We start from the raw sequence: 16713 nt of genomic DNA, 5'->3' as shown, positions 1-16713 counted from the left end.
CCACCCCCTAAAGCTTTCACATGCCTCCTTCTGGCTCTTTTAAGTAAATTATATTACAATTTTATTTAGCTGGGGAGGTGAAGCATTTTCCTAGCTGACATTAAATAGAATTTTGAAATGTCCGTTTTGATACAACCATCTTCACATAACTGTTTAATGTATCTTTCCAATTAATCCAACTTTACATCCAAAACAAAAATCTGTCAATGTTAAAATGATTGAAACTGAGCATTTTGAAAGAAATACAATCAGGCAAGTGTGGAAGGAGGCAAATAACCCCACACTAGAATGAAATAATGATTAAAAACATAAGCTTAAGAGCATATAATGTATTTAAGGAGAGAATTTACAAAAATGTGACTTGGAGACCATGATATGGAGGTGCACATGTTGGACTTTGGTGGACAAAGTTAGAAATCACACAACACCATTAATGTATTGTCCGAGCTAAGATGTTACTGTTTTTTAAAATAAAACCTTATATTGTTTCAAGAATGTGATTTGAAAATAGTTCTGGGATTTACATATTAATGCAACCCATTCTAAAAGATGGAAGACTTAACAGCAATCTAGATTTGTTCAATATATCATATCAGTTGCATTACATTGTAATCTTTTGCTATAAATTCTGTGCCTTATGATCCTGCGCCACAGCTAGTTGATGAAGGAACAGTGCTCCAAAAGCTAGTATTCCCAAATAAACCTGTTGGACTATAACCTGGTGTTGTGTGATTTTTAACAGTGACTTAGAGAGTAATTTATACTCGGCACAGTCAGATTGAAAACAAACAAAAAGGTATAAGGTATTTATGCAGGATCTTTTGAACCTTAAATGAAATTTGAGAGATTTTCAGGCCACAAAGACATTTGCTTGAACGCTTGAAGAAAAGTCTAATGTTACTGTTACAAATCATTACGGGTCACCAGACAGACAATATGGGTCACATCTACTTTCTCAGTTCTTGAAACAGCATCAGCAAATATTGAATGTCACAAACTTTCGACAATGAATAAACAAGAATGGATAATTAATCAAATGTGCAAAGGTGGGCTTGCTTCTTCGTGCATTGTGAAGATACAAAAACAACATCAGACTTTATGGCTGCCTGGCAATTTATAGCTTGGAGAAGTCAGAATCAAACAAAGACAATAACAGGCACTGAAATGTGTAAAACCATAAAGAACTATTCTCTATTTTTAAAAATGCTTTCATATTTTCACAAAGCTTACCAATTCAATGCCATTTTGTAACCTAATAAAAAAACTAGACACATGCTAAAGGAGTTAAACTCATTGGAAATCACAGTAGCTCAACAAGTCAGTAAGATATTTGAATTTGATGGACGTAGAAATAAATCAGACATAGACAGAGGCTTGCAATCATTAACTACAGTACTATATAAGCTAGTCAAGTAGAAAGTTACGGGGCGTTAGGCAATATTAGTTGGATTATTAATAAGGTGGATCAATAATCTTGAAGGAAGTTCTCTAGGTATGTCGGCTCCTTCTTAAAATGATAGGACACTTGGCCAAGGATAGTCCTGAGAATACGTGGTCAGCTTTTGTAATGATAGCCTTAATGGCCTGGGCATTTTTTTATTCATTGCTGCATAGAAGAAGGAGATAAAAGGAACAGAAGGCCAAACAAGGTGGCTAAGCCATGGGAACTAGAAGATCCAAGACTGAGATAACAGCGCATGTCTGCTTGCCAACATAATTCAGTGTACTGATCAGTTTATGAAACTTGTTGTATGCTGTATGTGCTGGAATAATGTGATTAAGCTCAGCCACAAACCTTGTAGTAGAATTTGAAAGTTATGAACTATAAATTATATGCTCCAAACTAGCATGGATTTCTTTGGGTGACCAGGATCTTCTCCCATGCCTATGCTCAAATTTGCTTTTCAACTCTGCAAGGAGGAGAAAGTGAGGACTGCAGATGCTGGAGATCAGATCTGAAAAATGTGTTGCTGGAAAAGCACAGCAGGTCAGGCAGCATCCAAGGAGCAGGAGAATCGACGTTTCGGGCATAAGAAGGTCTTATGCCCGAAACGTTGATTCAACTGCTCCTCAGATGCTGCCTGACCTGCTGCACTTTTCCAGCTACACATTTTTCAGCTCTTTTCAACTCTGCTGACTTGCAAACTGTCATTTTCTATCACAACTCCAGTCAAAAGCACTGCTAGAATTGTTTAAAAAAAAGGTTGAATAAGCTTGAGGAGCTAACACATTACAACTGATCAAATAGCTAATGGCACAGATTTCAGATGAGCAAGTTGAAATTTCAGTGTGCACCAGAACAATAAAATGGTTATACCAACCCAGGCTTAGACACTTTCCATTGAAGCAGACTAAAACATAAGCAATAAAAGTAATTGTCAGCACTGCAATTATAGTTACAATATCAGAATCCTTGAAATAACAATGTACCAACACCAAGAGATAATGAAAAAAGAACTAATCTTTGGTTTGCCATCTATTTTGTAAGGATGGAAAAGCTGGACAGTTAAGAATAGAAGTTGTTTAAAAGCAAAATGTAGCAAAAGTAGAGAAAAAAAGACAGATATCTTTCTGAATCAGGCTATCACAGCACTGCTGAAATATAATTTAAAAATATTAATTTTCAAATATACTGCCCCACAACTTCAGGCGTTACTGAACCTTTCTTCCACAACACCAGGAAGTTGGAATTAATAACCTACCTGAGAAGATAAACAGCTCTTTCAATATCATTAAGTTCTTCATCAACTGTCAATCTTTCAATTTCTTCTGGTGTCTACAAATGTAAATAAGATTAAAAATAGAGCAGATATGCAATGCAGTTATCAAATCAAATGATTTCAGTCAAGCAAGGTCCAATCAAGGGGTGTCACATGATATCATAAACTGCAATGGAAAAGCATGGTTATTGCAATACCATATGAAAGATTAGATCAGTTTTATTTGCAACGTATCCAATATGTAATATATAAGAGATAGGGGTATGTTTATAAAGAACATTGTAATTATTCTGAAATGGTTGGGATTGAACACAGTTGGAGTAGCAAATTGTTTAGACTCCCAATTCATCACTCCAAAACAGAGAGAAATTATTTAAGTTTAATTCAAAGGGAGAAAATATCACTTCAACACACTATCATTACTTTTTTTGGGAAAAAAAAGCCAGAATTAAAGAAGGGAAAAAAATTGTATGCAATATACCAGTTAATATCAATGTATGTAGCTCTTCCAATGCTGTAAATGATCAAATGGTAACTCTATACTCCTGAATTAATCCCAACTTTTAAATACGATTTCGAATTTAGTGTTCCATTATTTTCAGCCCTTCATAAACAATTTGCTTGTGACTAAACATGCAGGCTCTGATCTACAAACTCAATTTCTTTTTTTCCGTTGGTAATGCTCTTGCCTCTGAGTCAAAAAGATTCAGCTTCAAGTTGCACTTGAGAACTTGAGCACACAAACCAAGGCTCTATTTTATGATTTTATTGTAGTGTCTGAGATATCCTCTTTCAGATGTAATGTTAAAACAAGGGCCCATCTGATGTTTGAGTAGGTGTAAAAGATCCCACAGACACAATTTATACCACAAGCAACATCACAAAAAAACAGATTAGCTGGTCATTATCACATTGCTGTTTGTGGAAGATTGCTCGCATAAACTGACTACTGCACTTTCTTCATTATAACACTGTGAACAGCACTATACGAATGCAAGTCTTTCTTTCTCTTACGACTAAAAGCATTTTATCATGGATAATGATGAAAGGTTTATACATGCATTTGACAAGCTATATAAAATAAGTTACTCAAACTGACAAGAGTTTGCCAAAGCTACCTCACCAGACGAAATGCTCTTTTTGCCAGACGTCAATTTTTAAAAAAACGTTTTAAACTATGTTTCAGTTACTAATCTATGTAGATTAACAACATAAGGTTCCAGTAAAATATAGAAAATGGAAGAGAAATTGGGCAGATCAGACAGCTTCAGTGGAGAAGGAGTTAATATTTCACTCCCTCTCCTCTCCCTGACCTGCTGACCATTTCCAGACAGGATTTACTTTTAATTCGATAAAAACAATGACTGCAGATGCTGGAAACCAGAGTCTAGATCAGAGTGGTGCTGGAAAAACATAGCAGTTCAGGCAGCATCCGAGGAGCAGGAAAATCGACGTTTCGGGCAAAAGCCTTTCATACTTCTAATTCACATGTAAAGCATCTGCATTTCGATTTAGCATTGATTTAAAATTCAAGTTCATCTGTTCTGTTGTTCGTAACAGAACATCTAGCAAACATCTAGTCTGTATCATATCAGAAATGTCTTCATTAAATTAGTAAATCAGGTAGTGAATAGAGAATCAGTCACAGTTCAGAATGTAACAAGGTCCATGTTAATATTTGTTCAGAAATATAATCTGATATATTCAATAACAATTGATATTTGTTCCAAATTTATCATATATACATATCGATTAAATAAATCTAAAATTAAATTGTGGGTTGAATTCTTAATAAATATGCCTGGTGGCTCGATATTTAAAATGTTAACGATGAACTGGTAAATGTTCCCGTTAAAATGAGTCATAACGTGCTAACAATTTCAGTGCTGGTACGGCAGATTTGATGCTTCAGTCGCTGATAACTTACATAATATAGCTTCGCTACCCTACGGCTGTAGTCAGTATCACTTGTGGGCCCGTATAATAAATCTGATTTCGTCTCTGTACCCAAGGCAGGCTGTCGATTTTCGCCTTATAGATATTTCCAATACTGTGCAGTGGTTCAGGGGTAACGCAGGCTCTGCCTTCACTGCACTGGAACCGTAGCCCAATGTAACCTTGATAGCTCAAATTACATACATGCATATTGTACCCCACTGAATTTTGACATATAAAAGTACAAATATGTATTATTTCACCACCACTCCACAACCACATTCCCCTTTCCCACATACACACCTTCAGGTATCTACGCACTGGTCTTTCAATGAAGCTCAGTTCCTGTAAATCTTCTATTTGCCCGAATAAATTCTCCTGATTGAAATCCATCATTTTTTTTTAACAAACGAAATGAGGATTAGAAGAGATGAGAATAAAGCAGCAGAGTCCGGGGAGGAAGAAGAGCTCTGTGCGTTTTTGTGTGTGGGTGCGGGATTGATCCGGGATCCGGGGGTGGGGAGAGGAAGCTGAGGGAACAGAAGAGTGTGAGGAGAGTGATAGGGAGAAAATAGGGATAGGAGAGAATGTGTGGGCGGGGTGGAGGAAGGTGAGTGGGGAAAGTGAGGCTGGGGGCGGGGAGAGAAGGTGACAATGATGGGTGAAGAATAGAGGATTAGGGTGGGGGGGAAGAAGGTAAGGGTGGGGGGTGAGGGTGGGAGGACGAAGGTGAGGGTGGGGGGAGGAAGGTGAGGGTGGGGGGAGGAAGGTGAGGGTGGGGGGAGGAAGATGAGGGTGGGGGGAGGAAGATGAGGGTGGGAGAGGAAGGTGAGGGTGTGGGGGGGTGAGGGTCAGGAAGGGGAAAGGTGAGGATCGGGGGGTAAGGGTCGGGAGGGGGAGAGCGGGTGAGGATCGGGAAAAGAAGGTGAGGATCGGGGGTGGGGGAGAGTGAGGGTGAGGGTCGGGAAGGCGAGGGGGGGGGTGCGGAGGGTGAAGGCAAGGGGTTGCGGGCGGAGAGAGGGAGCAGGGTCTGGGGAGGCCGGTCAGCGATGCTCCGACGATCCCAGCACCATGTCCCGGTGCCCGAGCCGTCCGACCGACAGTTGGAAGATCCCACCGCCTCCTCTCCTCCCCAAGCGACGGAGCCTTGGGCTCCCGGCGCCGGGGAGCTCGGCCTCTATGGGGGTCTGATTAACCAGCCGCCAATCCAGCGGGAGCCTGTGTGTGTGGGAGGGGGTCAGGCAGACAGAGGCTCCTGGTGGTTATCCCCGAACCCGGGGGATGCCAGTGTCCGAAAGGACAGAGCAGAGCGAGGCGGACAAGCAGCGATCCTTCTCCTTCTTTCCCCCCCCCCGGAGCGGAGCCGGAGATTGGAAACCTTGACGGGCAGCAGCGTGACCGGGGTTTGGGGTGGAGGAGGGGCAGAAGGGGGGTGGGGGCGGGGTGGTGAGGGGGCGGGGACGCCGCGCGGTGGGGGCTCGGGCCGGGGATGGGCCGCTCCGTCTCCCCGGCAGCCGCCGTCACCAAGGCAACGAGCCGCTACGGCGAGCGCCGTGCGCCCCGATCTCGCTGGACGGAAGGCGTTCGCTCGTCACTCCGCCCCCGCGAACCATGTCCGCCTCGACCACCCCCCACCCCCACCCCCGTCCCTGACACACTCAAAAATCGCGGAGACCGGAAAGGATGACGGGGTTATGCCACTGCGGTTGGAGGGAAGAGTCGATGTCGGGTCTTTTTGTTTTGTAAATGTACCCCTCGTCAAGAGCAGCAATGTTAATGACACATCCCTGGAGCAGGTGGGACCTGAGCCCTCCTCATACAGAGTCAGGGACGTTACCACTGCGCCACAAGCGTCAGGAGTGGGCCCCGATAAGGGGGTTGCAAGTTTACCTTTGACGACCTCTGACTGTGATCTTCTAGCGTGAATCATCAGATGTTGTGGGTGAGGGTCCTATTGTATAAATTATGATTAATGCTGGAGGATCACTTGTGCTCCACGTACTGCTGGCAGATGCTTCAGTTTTCTTCGGGATTTTAATATTTTTGGCTTTTCTGAAAGAGGAAAGATATTTTGCTAACCCCCCCCCACCTGAGTGAACTCTTCTTATTTTTGCTGGGGTAAACATCTTCATGGCCTTTGGTTGGTAAACTAGTTACTTGTTAATGGGTGTCGTTTCCACCACTCACTGGTAGCACTGAGTCAGAAGGTTTAGATTAGATTGGATTAGACTAGATTACTTACAGTGTGGAAACAGGCCCTTCGGCCCAACAAGTCCACACCGACCCGCCGAAGCGCAACCCACCCATACCCCTACATATACCCCTTACCTAACACTACGGGCAATTTAGCATGGCCAATTCACCTGACTAATGTGACAAACCTAAATTCCACTTTTCTGCCTTTTCCCGATAACCCTTATTTCCCTTTACTGATTGAAAATCTTTCCTACACTTAACGTGTTAAGGCAAAGTCTTGTGTGCTGTCTTGAATGATGAATTATAACAACAGTACAGCACAGAAACAAGCCCTTTGGTCCCAAGATTACACAGACACATAATGCCATTTTACGTGCAATTAATATGCCAATAGGCAATATCTTTTCCCTCTATTCCCTGACTATTCGCATATCTGTCGAGATGCCTCTTAAACATTGCAATTTCAGGCATTTACCGTCCTCTGTATAGAAAGCCTTCCTCTCACCTTTAAACTTACCCCATTTTACCTTAAATCTATGTCCACTAGTAATTGGCATTTCTACCCTGCAAAAAAGACTCCAATATCTGTTCTATCCAGGCCTGTCATAATTTCGTAAATTTCTATCAGTTGCCACTCATCCTTTGACATTCAAGCAAAAACAAACCAAGTTTGTCCAATCTCTCTTCATAGCTAATGCCCTCCAAACCAGACAACATCCTGGTAAACCATTTCTGTACTCTCTGCAAAGCCTCCACATCCTTCCAGTAGTATGGCAATCATACAGCTGCAACATGACTTGTCAATTTTTTATACTCAATGAAGGATGAAGCATGCTACATGCCTTCTTGACCACCATATCCACTTGTGTGTAGCTGGAAAGTGTTGACTAGTGTCCTGACTGATTCCTCAACCATCATTCCCTGAGGTTCATTACATGGTCACTGTCACATAGACCTTGTTTGTCAGACCTTAGGTACAATTTGATTTATATGTTTCCTACGTTAAAACAGTGTTCACACTTGAAAATTGGTCATAAGGTGCTTTGGCCTGAGGTCATTGCAAGACACCACATATCTTCTATTTTTCATCTGGAACTTTTTATATAGTGTATTGACAATCTACTTAATTTATAAAAATCTTCATTACCTTTTTGTCCTCTCTTGGTCTGATCCAAAAACAAAAGCTAAATGGAGTCTGAAGATATGAAATAATAACAAAAAAAATCCTTAAAATATTTTCCACATCTCTGGAGTGGAAAACAGGGTTAATGTTTCAAATTAATGACCAACCGATTCTGGATTCCTCCAAACCTGCTTAGTTCGACACCACAATGTAACACCACAATGAACTCAATAGGCTAATGGGACTAAAGTCAGTCAACATGCTAAAGAACAAAACTGTGATATCAAGGAAAGCGTCAAATGCATTCAAAAAGCTATCAAGAACAATGATTTGTAGTAACGAAATATACTATGAGAAAATAAAACTTTTGTCCTGATATATATCTCAATAAAGCTAAGGTTTAAAACAGAGAACACACTTAAAGTAAGTACAAAAGAGAAGACCAGAGAAATTAGAGCAAAAAAAATCACATATTCCAAAGTAAAAAAAAAATTTTTCCTTGGAAATCATGGTGAAAGTATCAAGGTATATGGTAACAAGAAATTAATAAGCAGTAATATCATTGTTTGAAATGCAAGTAAGCTGATATATCTGTTTTCAGGCTCAAAGAAAATACTGGAAGAATAAATGCCCACATCCTTGCTGCAAAATATTAGATGAGGTTCAGAATCACTGCAGTCTGTAAATGTAGCTAATGTCAATTATCCCCCAAGGAACATTATCCATGTTCTCAGTGCTTCTAGTGCTTTACCAACATTTCTTTGCTTCTGAATGAATTTTGGTTGCAAGTAAAATTTGTTATCAGTCTACAAATTGATCTAATATATTTTATGGGGTCTGGCATAAAAATAGATGCTGATCGATTTGTGGTTTGCAAGTATAGAACTTATGGTTAATTGTGATCAAATCATGTGATATTTGAGCAGACAAATTATTCTTGCCTTGCAAGGCAACATCACAATAAGTTTCAAACATTGAAGAAAGAAATGGAACTTCCATGTTATGCCCACAGTCCAAAAAAAACAAATTTCCTTCTGTGTGTATGAATGATAATCACACATCAAATAATTATTACGGCATAGAAAGTTAACATTTGGCACTTCACATCTGCACTGGCCCATCTCCAAATGAACAATTTATTATGGCCATTCCCCATGTTATTCCTGTGACCCTGTGCATAATGCCTTTTTAGCCACCCATTTAACTGTTTTGAAAACTTCAAAATTTAACTGCTCTCACCATGTTGATGATGTCTTCCAGATCTTAAACACTCATTGAGTGAAAACATTTTTCAACCTGGTGCTGTCGTGTCTATTACCAATTACCCCATATTCTTGGTCCTTTCACAATACTTTTCAATAGCTCTGAAATCTCCTAACTCTCACTACCTAATTCTCCGAAAGATCAATAAAATCAATTCTGACCTCTGTTTCCTGTGTTTAATATTTTCAAAATCCATTGTGTTGCTGATTGCACTTAAGTTTCCCTGACCACAGTAAAAGAAATTCCTCGGTTTTCTCGTGGGTTGTTGTGTGGTTCCCAAATGATGGGGGTGATGGAGAGATTTTGGAAAGTGTGCATAAGTATTGACTCCAGGTAATGTTACAAACCAAAACATGACTCTGATAATAATGAGCTAATTTGGAGCCATCATTTAACTATTTTATATATGAATCAGTTGGATTCTGTCAATTGTAGTATGTTTGGGAAATCTTAATTAGAATGAGGAATATTGCAAATTTTCAGTAAATAGGATTTTGTCTATGGATGTGAAATAAATTGTTTAAGCTTCTGATCTAAAAAAAATTAAAAATGGGCGGCACAGTGGTTAGCACTGCTGCCTTACAGCACCAGACACCTGGGTTCAATTCCCACCTCAGGGAGTTTGCACATTCTCCCCATGTCTGCGTGGGTTTCCTCCCATAGTCCAAAAACGTGCAGGTTAGGTGAATTGGCTATGCTAAATTGCCCATAGTGTTAGGTGTAGGCATAAATGTAGGGGAATGGTTCTGTGTGGGATCCTCTTCGGAGGGTTGGTGTGGACCTGTTGGGCCAAAGGGCCTGTTTCCACACTGTAAGTCATCTAATCTATCTAAAATAGGATACATCTTTTATAAATTCATTCACACAATGAATGTAATAATTAACCATCCCTATTTGCCCTGGAGGTGCTGGTGAACTGCCTTCTTGAACTACTGCCAGCCATTTGGTGTAGATACATTCACAATGTCATGAGGAAGGGAGTTCCAAGATTTTGACCCCATCATATTTAAGAATATATTCCCAAATCTGGATGGTATCTTGAAAGGGAACTGGATAGCTGTGGTGCTTCCATGTATTTGCTTCCCCTTTGTCTCTATGTAGTTGAGGGTTTGGTAGGTGCTATCTAAGGGACCTTAGTGAATTTCTCCAGGGCAACTGGTAAATAGTACACACTGCTGCTTTGAGAATAGGTGATGAAGGGCTGAATATGGATGTAGTGCTAATCAAACCAACAGCATTTTTCCTGAATGTTCTTGGAGAGCAGTCATCCAGGGAAGCGGGAATTATTCCAATAGACTCCCGACTTGTGCCTTGTAGATGAGCAGTCAGGAGGTGAGTATTCCCAACCTTTAACCTGCTCGTGTAGCCACTGTGCTTTTATGAAGAGTCCAATTCAATATATAGTTAGCCACCAGGATGGTGCTGTCCGCTGTAAAATAGGTGTTACCCAGGCCTTTGGACGAAGTTATTTAAAATGTATGGCTCGCTCTGCGTTCATTGAAACAGCGTACATTTCCTGCGATGATGACGAGTTGCCTTCCGGCATTGGACAGATGGTGTCAATAAAGTTTTCCTCCGGAAGGCGGAACGACCCGGCCACCTACCAGTATCGCGGTCTCTGATTGGTCAGCGCGGCCGAGACGACGGTTACGCGTGTGCGGGACAGCGTGTGGCGACAGCGATCCGGAGAATCAGGTGAGAGACAAGGGGTCCGGGGAAAGGGAGGCGGAGAGGAGTCTGGGGTAGTGAAGAACAAATGAAGAAAAGTCGGAGGGATTGGGGTAGAAGAGATGAAGAGTTTGGGAGGGGGGGGTGAGGAAGGGGATGAAGAGTTTGGGAGGGGGGGTGAGGAAGGGGATGAAGAGTTTGGGAGGGGGGGTGAGGAAGGGGATGAAGAGTTTGGGAGGGGGGGTGAGGAAGGGGATGAAGAGTTTGGGAGGGGGGGTGAGGAAGGGGATGAAGAGTTTGGGAGGGGGGGTGAGGAAGGGGATGAAGAGTTTGGGAGGGGGGTGAGGAAGGGGATGAAGAGTTTGGGAGGGGGGGTGAGGAAGGGGATGAAGAGTTTGGGAGGGGGGGTGAGGAAGGGGATGAAGAGTTTGGGAGGGGGGTGAGGAAGGGGATGAAGAGTTTGGGAGGGGGGGTGAGGAAGGGGATGAAGAGTTTGGGAGGGGGGGTGAGGAAGGGGATGAAGAGTTTGGGAGGGGGGGTGAGGAAGGGGATGAAGAGTTTGGGAGGGGGGTGAGGAAGGGGATGAAGAGTTTGGGAGGGGGGGTGAGGAAGGGGATGAAGAGTTTGGGAGGGGGGTGAGGAAGGGGATGAAGAGTTTGGGAGGGGGGTGAGGAAGGGGATGAAGAGTTTGGGAGGGGGGGTGAGGAAGGGGATGAAGAGTTTGGGAGGGGGGTGAGGAAGGGGATGAAGAGTTTGGGAGGGGGGGTGAGGAAGGGGATGAAGAGTTTGGGAGGGGGGGTGAGGAAGGGGATGAAGAGTTTGGGAGGGGGGGTGAGGAAGGGGATGAAGAGTTTGGGAGGGGGGGTGAGGAAGGGGATGAAGAGTTTGGGAGGGGGGGTGAGGAAGGGGATGAAGAGTTTGGGAGGGGGGGGTGAGGAAGAGGGCAAGACGTTGAGTCGAGAGAGAAGATGAGTTGACGGAGGAGAAGTGAAGTCCGGAGGGGAATGGGGTTGGGGGAGAAGAGATGAAAGGGATCGATGGAGAGGGAAGAGTCATTGAATCCCTTAGAGTTTTGATTGATTTATTATCGTCACATGTACCTCGGTACAGTGAAACGTTCTATTTTGCAGAACCTATATACAATGATGCATCTGTAAAAGTTGGTGAGAGTCCTTGTGGAAGCAGGCAATTGGGTCCATTGAGTCTTCACAGACTCTCCAAGTCCCACCCCCTGTAATCCTACATTTCCCATGACCCCTCCACCTAACCTGCACATCTTTGGACTGTGGGAGGAAACCCATGCGGGCATGGAGAGAATGTGCAAACTCCATACAGGCAGTCATCAAAGAAACAAACCCAGGACCCTGGTGTTGTGAGACAGCTAATAACCATGCTGCCAACCTTGGCATTCTAGATGAGTTAGGAGGAGAGGAATAAGTGTTGAGGGTGGGGGAGAGAAGAGTTGGGTGGAGGGGTGGTAGAAAAGTCTGGAGGGAGAAGAGAGGAGGCATGGGAGGAGGAAGTGTGGTGAGAAACCGAGAGAGAAGAGGTAAGGAAAGAGAGAGAAAGTGGGTGGAGAAGTGAAGGGGAATTACTAAGATATGGAGAAGGGGGGTGATTAAGGAAGAGTCCAAGAGAGGGCTGAGGTCGGGAAATGAACCAAGGGAAGTAGGATGGGGACAGGACTTGGAAAGGAGGTAGATCAGAAAATGAATTGTCAATGTCGCGAGTCAGGAGAGATGGAGTCTTTGGTCTGTTTTGACCTAAGAATGATGGCTGTCCCTTGGGCCTTTTGCAGTGCCAGGTTTGAGTACTAGTTTAGTTCAGGATCTGGGAAATAAGCTGTGGCTGTCAGGTCATAGGTGGCCATTGAAGGTGGTCATGGCTAATCTGTGGCCTAACTCCACATACCTGCCTTTGGTCCATATCCTTTAATGCTTTTGTTTAATAAAATTTTATGTGTCTCAGATTTAAAATCTACAACCAGCATCAACTGCCATTTCTCAAAGCGTGTTCCCCAAACATCATCTACCTTCTGTGCAGAAATGCTCTAACTTCTCTCCCAAAATCTGATAATTAGGGCCAGACCAATATCCCCTAGTTTTAGAATCCAAAAACCAGTGTATATAATTTACCTACGCTGACTTTTCATGTTAATATCTAGAAGACTTCAATCAGATCAACCTTCCAATATCTATAGAGAGTATGCCTGGTTTGTATGATCTCTCCTCATCACTTAACCCATGATGTCGAGATATTTTTCTTGTAAATCTATTTTTTACTCTTTCCAAAACCAAAATATCCTTCCTAAGATATGGTGGCATCTTTATATAACTGCAGCATAACTTCTACATCCTTGTACTTCAGTCCTGTGAATATAAAAATGAGTGTTGCATTAGCTTTCCCAATTATTTTCTGCACCTGTTCGTGGCATTTTAAAGATCTATGCACCTGAAACCCCAAGTCTCTTTCGGTATCCACAATATTCAGCTTCATACTATCTAGAAAGTACCCTGATCTAGCCTTTGTTGGTTCAAAATAAATAACCTCACTCGCTTAAATTGAGCTCCATCTGCTGCAATTTTGCTTATTCACTGAGTTTATCAGTACTCCATTGTAATTTTATGCTATCATCTATACTCTCTACAATGCTGCCAAACTTGGTGTCATCAGCAAATTTGGATATATGACTTTCTATGTCATTATCCAAGTCATTAATAAATAATGTGAAATTGGGAAATAGTGAATAATTTGAGGGCCTGATACAGAGCCTTGCGGTACACCACTAGCTACATCCTGCCAATTTGAGTACCGACCCATTATCCCTAGTTTCCGTCACCTGCTACTCAACTAATTTTCCAGCCATTTGACCTCAATTCTGTAGGTTTCTACTTTCATTAAGTTTCTTATGTGCGATTTTATCAAATACCTTCTGGACATCCATATAAACTACATCCAGGACATTCCTGGTCTTTTACTTTAATTGGCTCTTTACAGACTTCACAGAGGACTGACCCTACCTGTTATGAATCCATGCTGGTTCTCCCTGATTAACTGAAAATTTTCAAGGTGTTTGGTTACCCCATCCTTGACTATAGACTCCTGCAATTTCCCCACCACAGAAGTTAGGCAGACTAGTCTAATTCCCCGATTTTCCTTTATCGCCCTTAAAAGTGGAGTGAAAATGTGGAACTTTATCATTCAGAAGGACAACCCCTGTATTTATATGCTCCCTATTTCCTTTAACTCCCTCATATGGAAATTGTCAGGTCACAGGGATTTGCTGCTCTTTAATTCTATTCATCAATCTTTTACTTACGTTAATTTTATTCAGTCTCATGACTCTTAATTTCATTGGGACTTCCAGCAAACTCTCCTGTTTCTACTGTAAATGCTGAGGCAAAATAATTATTTAACATGTCTATTATTTTCCCATAGTCATTGACAATATCCCCACTTTTAATCTTTGTGGGCCAACATTACCCCGACCAACTGCTTTTCCTTTATGTAACTGAAATTCTTTATTGATTTTGATCTCCCCAGAAAGTTTCCTTTCATAATCCCTTTTTAGAAACATTTTTAAGCCACTTTGTGGACCTTTGCTGATCCTTGTCTTTCCCATTCAGTAGAATCTGTGCTGTTTTTTTCAGTGTTTGTAAGCCCTCTCCTTTATGCACTCCCTTACCTTAGATGACTATGGCTGTTTTTGTTTTCTGTTAAGTGGACATTTTCCTGTTAGGGATATGAGCTGCTTTGTATTGTTAACTGTTTCTTTAAATATCCTCCACTATTCTTCAGTTGAATAGCAAATTATCTAAAATTGCTGCAGATAGTCTCTAGCATCTCATTAAAATCAGCCTTATCTAAATCTAAAACTCCAGATGCTAATTTATGCTTTGTACTGTCAAAGGTACATTGAACTCCATTATGCTATGATCACTATTTGATAAATGTTCATGGACAGTTAGGTTACTAATTAAATCTGGTTCATTACTGAATCCAGTAATGTTCATTCCCTTGTTGCATCCAGGACACATTACCATAAGAAATGAGACCATAAGATATAGGAGTGGAAGTAAGGCCATTCGGCCCATCAAGTCCACTCAACCATTCAATCATGGCTGATGGGCATTTCAACTTCACTTACCCGCATTCTCCCCGTAGCCCTTAATTCCTTGTGACATCAAGAATTTATCAATCTCTGCCTTTAGCGTCCCGGCCTCCACTGCACTCACGGCAATGAATTCCACAGGCCCACCACACTCTGGCTGAAGAAATGTATCTGCATTTCTGTTCTGAATTTACCCCCTCTAATTCTAAGGCTGTGTCCACGGGTCCTAGTCTCCTCACCTAACGGAAACAATTTCCTAGCATCCACCCTTTCCAAACCATGTATTATCTTGTAAGTTTCCATTAGATCTCCCCTTAATCTTCTAAACTCTAATGAATACAATCCCATGATCTTCAGCCGTTCCTCGTATGTTAGACCTACCATTCCAGGGATCATCCATGTGGATCTCCGCTGGACACGCTCCAGTGCCAGTACCTCCTTTCTGAGGTGTGGGGACCAAAATTGGACACAGTACTCCAAATGGGGCCTAGCCAGAGCTTTATAAAGTCTCAGTAGCACAACGGTGCTTTTATATTCCAACCCTCTTGAGATAAATGACAACATTGCATTCGCTTTCTTAATCACGGGCTCAACCTGCATGTTTACCTTTAGAGAATCCTCAACTAGCACTCCCAGATCCCTTTGTACTTTGGCTTTATGAATTTTTTCACTGTTTAGAAAGTAGTCCATGCTTGTATTCTTTTTTCCAAAGTGCAAGACCTTGCATTTGCTCACATTGAATTCCATCAGCCATTTCCTGGACCACTCTCCCAAACTGCAAATGTGTTGCTGGTCAAAGCACAGCAGGTTAGGCAGCATCTCAGGAATAGAGAATTCGACGTTTCGAGCATCTCTCCCAAACTGTCTAGATCCTTCTGCAGCCTCCCCACTTCCTCAGTACTACCTGCCTGTCCACCTAACTTTGTATCATCAGCAAACTTCGCTAGAATGCCCCCAGTCCCTTCATCCAGATCATTAATATACAATGTGAACAGCTGCGGCCCCAACACTGAACCCTGCGGGACACCGCTTGTCACCGGCTGCCATTCCGAAAAAGAACCTTTTATCCCAACTCTCTGTCCTCTGTCAGACAGCCAATCCTCACTCCATAACAGTAGCTCACCTCGAACACCATGGGCCCTCACCTTACTCAGCAGCCTCTCATGTGGCATCTTATCAAAGGCCTTTTGGAAGTCTAGACAGACCACATCCACTGGGTTTCCCTGGTCTAATCTACTTGTCACCTCTTCAAAGAATTCCAAATGATCCTAGACACACTCCAGAAATTACTACCTTTCTGACGAGTGCTTGTCTGCCTCTCCAAAATCTATGTTAAAAGTTAAAACTCCCGATTAATGATATTCTGGCTTTGGTACACACTTGCCTAATTTCTGCATTCATGCAATCTGGCACTTCAGAGTTGCTACTAGTGTCTGTAGATATCGTCTATTAGTTTTAGATCCTTTACTGTTCCTCAGTTCCACCCATATGATCTCCACTTAATTCTTTCCCCTAATTATATTTTCCTTCATGATAAGGCTACTCCTCTACTTCTGCCATTTTCCCTATCCATCTTGTAAAACATATACTGTAACCTGGTATATTTAGTTTCCAATCCTGATCATCCTGTAGCCATGATTCAGTAAATGACTACTAAATTATAATCTTTAATTTGAATTTATACCTCCAGGTCATTT

The 16713-nt window shown here is 42.2% G+C and overlaps 2 protein-coding genes across 2 annotated transcripts in view; one reads left to right on the top strand and one right to left on the bottom strand.

The window, feature by feature from the left end:
• ppp4r4 (protein phosphatase 4, regulatory subunit 4) overlaps positions 1-5267 on the bottom strand; it is a 181120-nt gene extending 175853 nt beyond the window's left edge. The window contains exons 1-2 of the mRNA XM_060828556.1: positions 4959-5267; positions 2703-2776 (exon numbers count right to left, since the gene is read on the bottom strand). Of these exons, the coding sequence (XP_060684539.1) occupies positions 2703-2776; positions 4959-5051 (167 nt within the window). The 5' untranslated portion in view covers positions 5052-5267. The remainder of the gene's footprint in view (positions 1-2702; positions 2777-4958) is intronic.
• A 1130-nt stretch (positions 5268-6397) lies between these two features.
• ddx24 (DEAD (Asp-Glu-Ala-Asp) box helicase 24) overlaps positions 6398-16713 on the top strand; it is a 29424-nt gene continuing 19108 nt past the window's right edge. The window contains exons 1-2 of the mRNA XM_060829365.1: positions 6398-6597; positions 10744-10932. The gene's annotated coding sequence lies outside the window, so the exon portion shown is untranslated. The remainder of the gene's footprint in view (positions 6598-10743; positions 10933-16713) is intronic.

The sequence above is a fragment of the Hemiscyllium ocellatum genome, chromosome 8, assembly GCF_020745735.1.
Source record: "Hemiscyllium ocellatum isolate sHemOce1 chromosome 8, sHemOce1.pat.X.cur, whole genome shotgun sequence".
Taxonomy (NCBI): Eukaryota; Metazoa; Chordata; class Chondrichthyes; order Orectolobiformes; family Hemiscylliidae; genus Hemiscyllium; species Hemiscyllium ocellatum.
The sequence above is the reverse complement of the archived record's forward strand: the minus strand, read 5'-3'. Positions and strand labels throughout refer to the sequence as shown.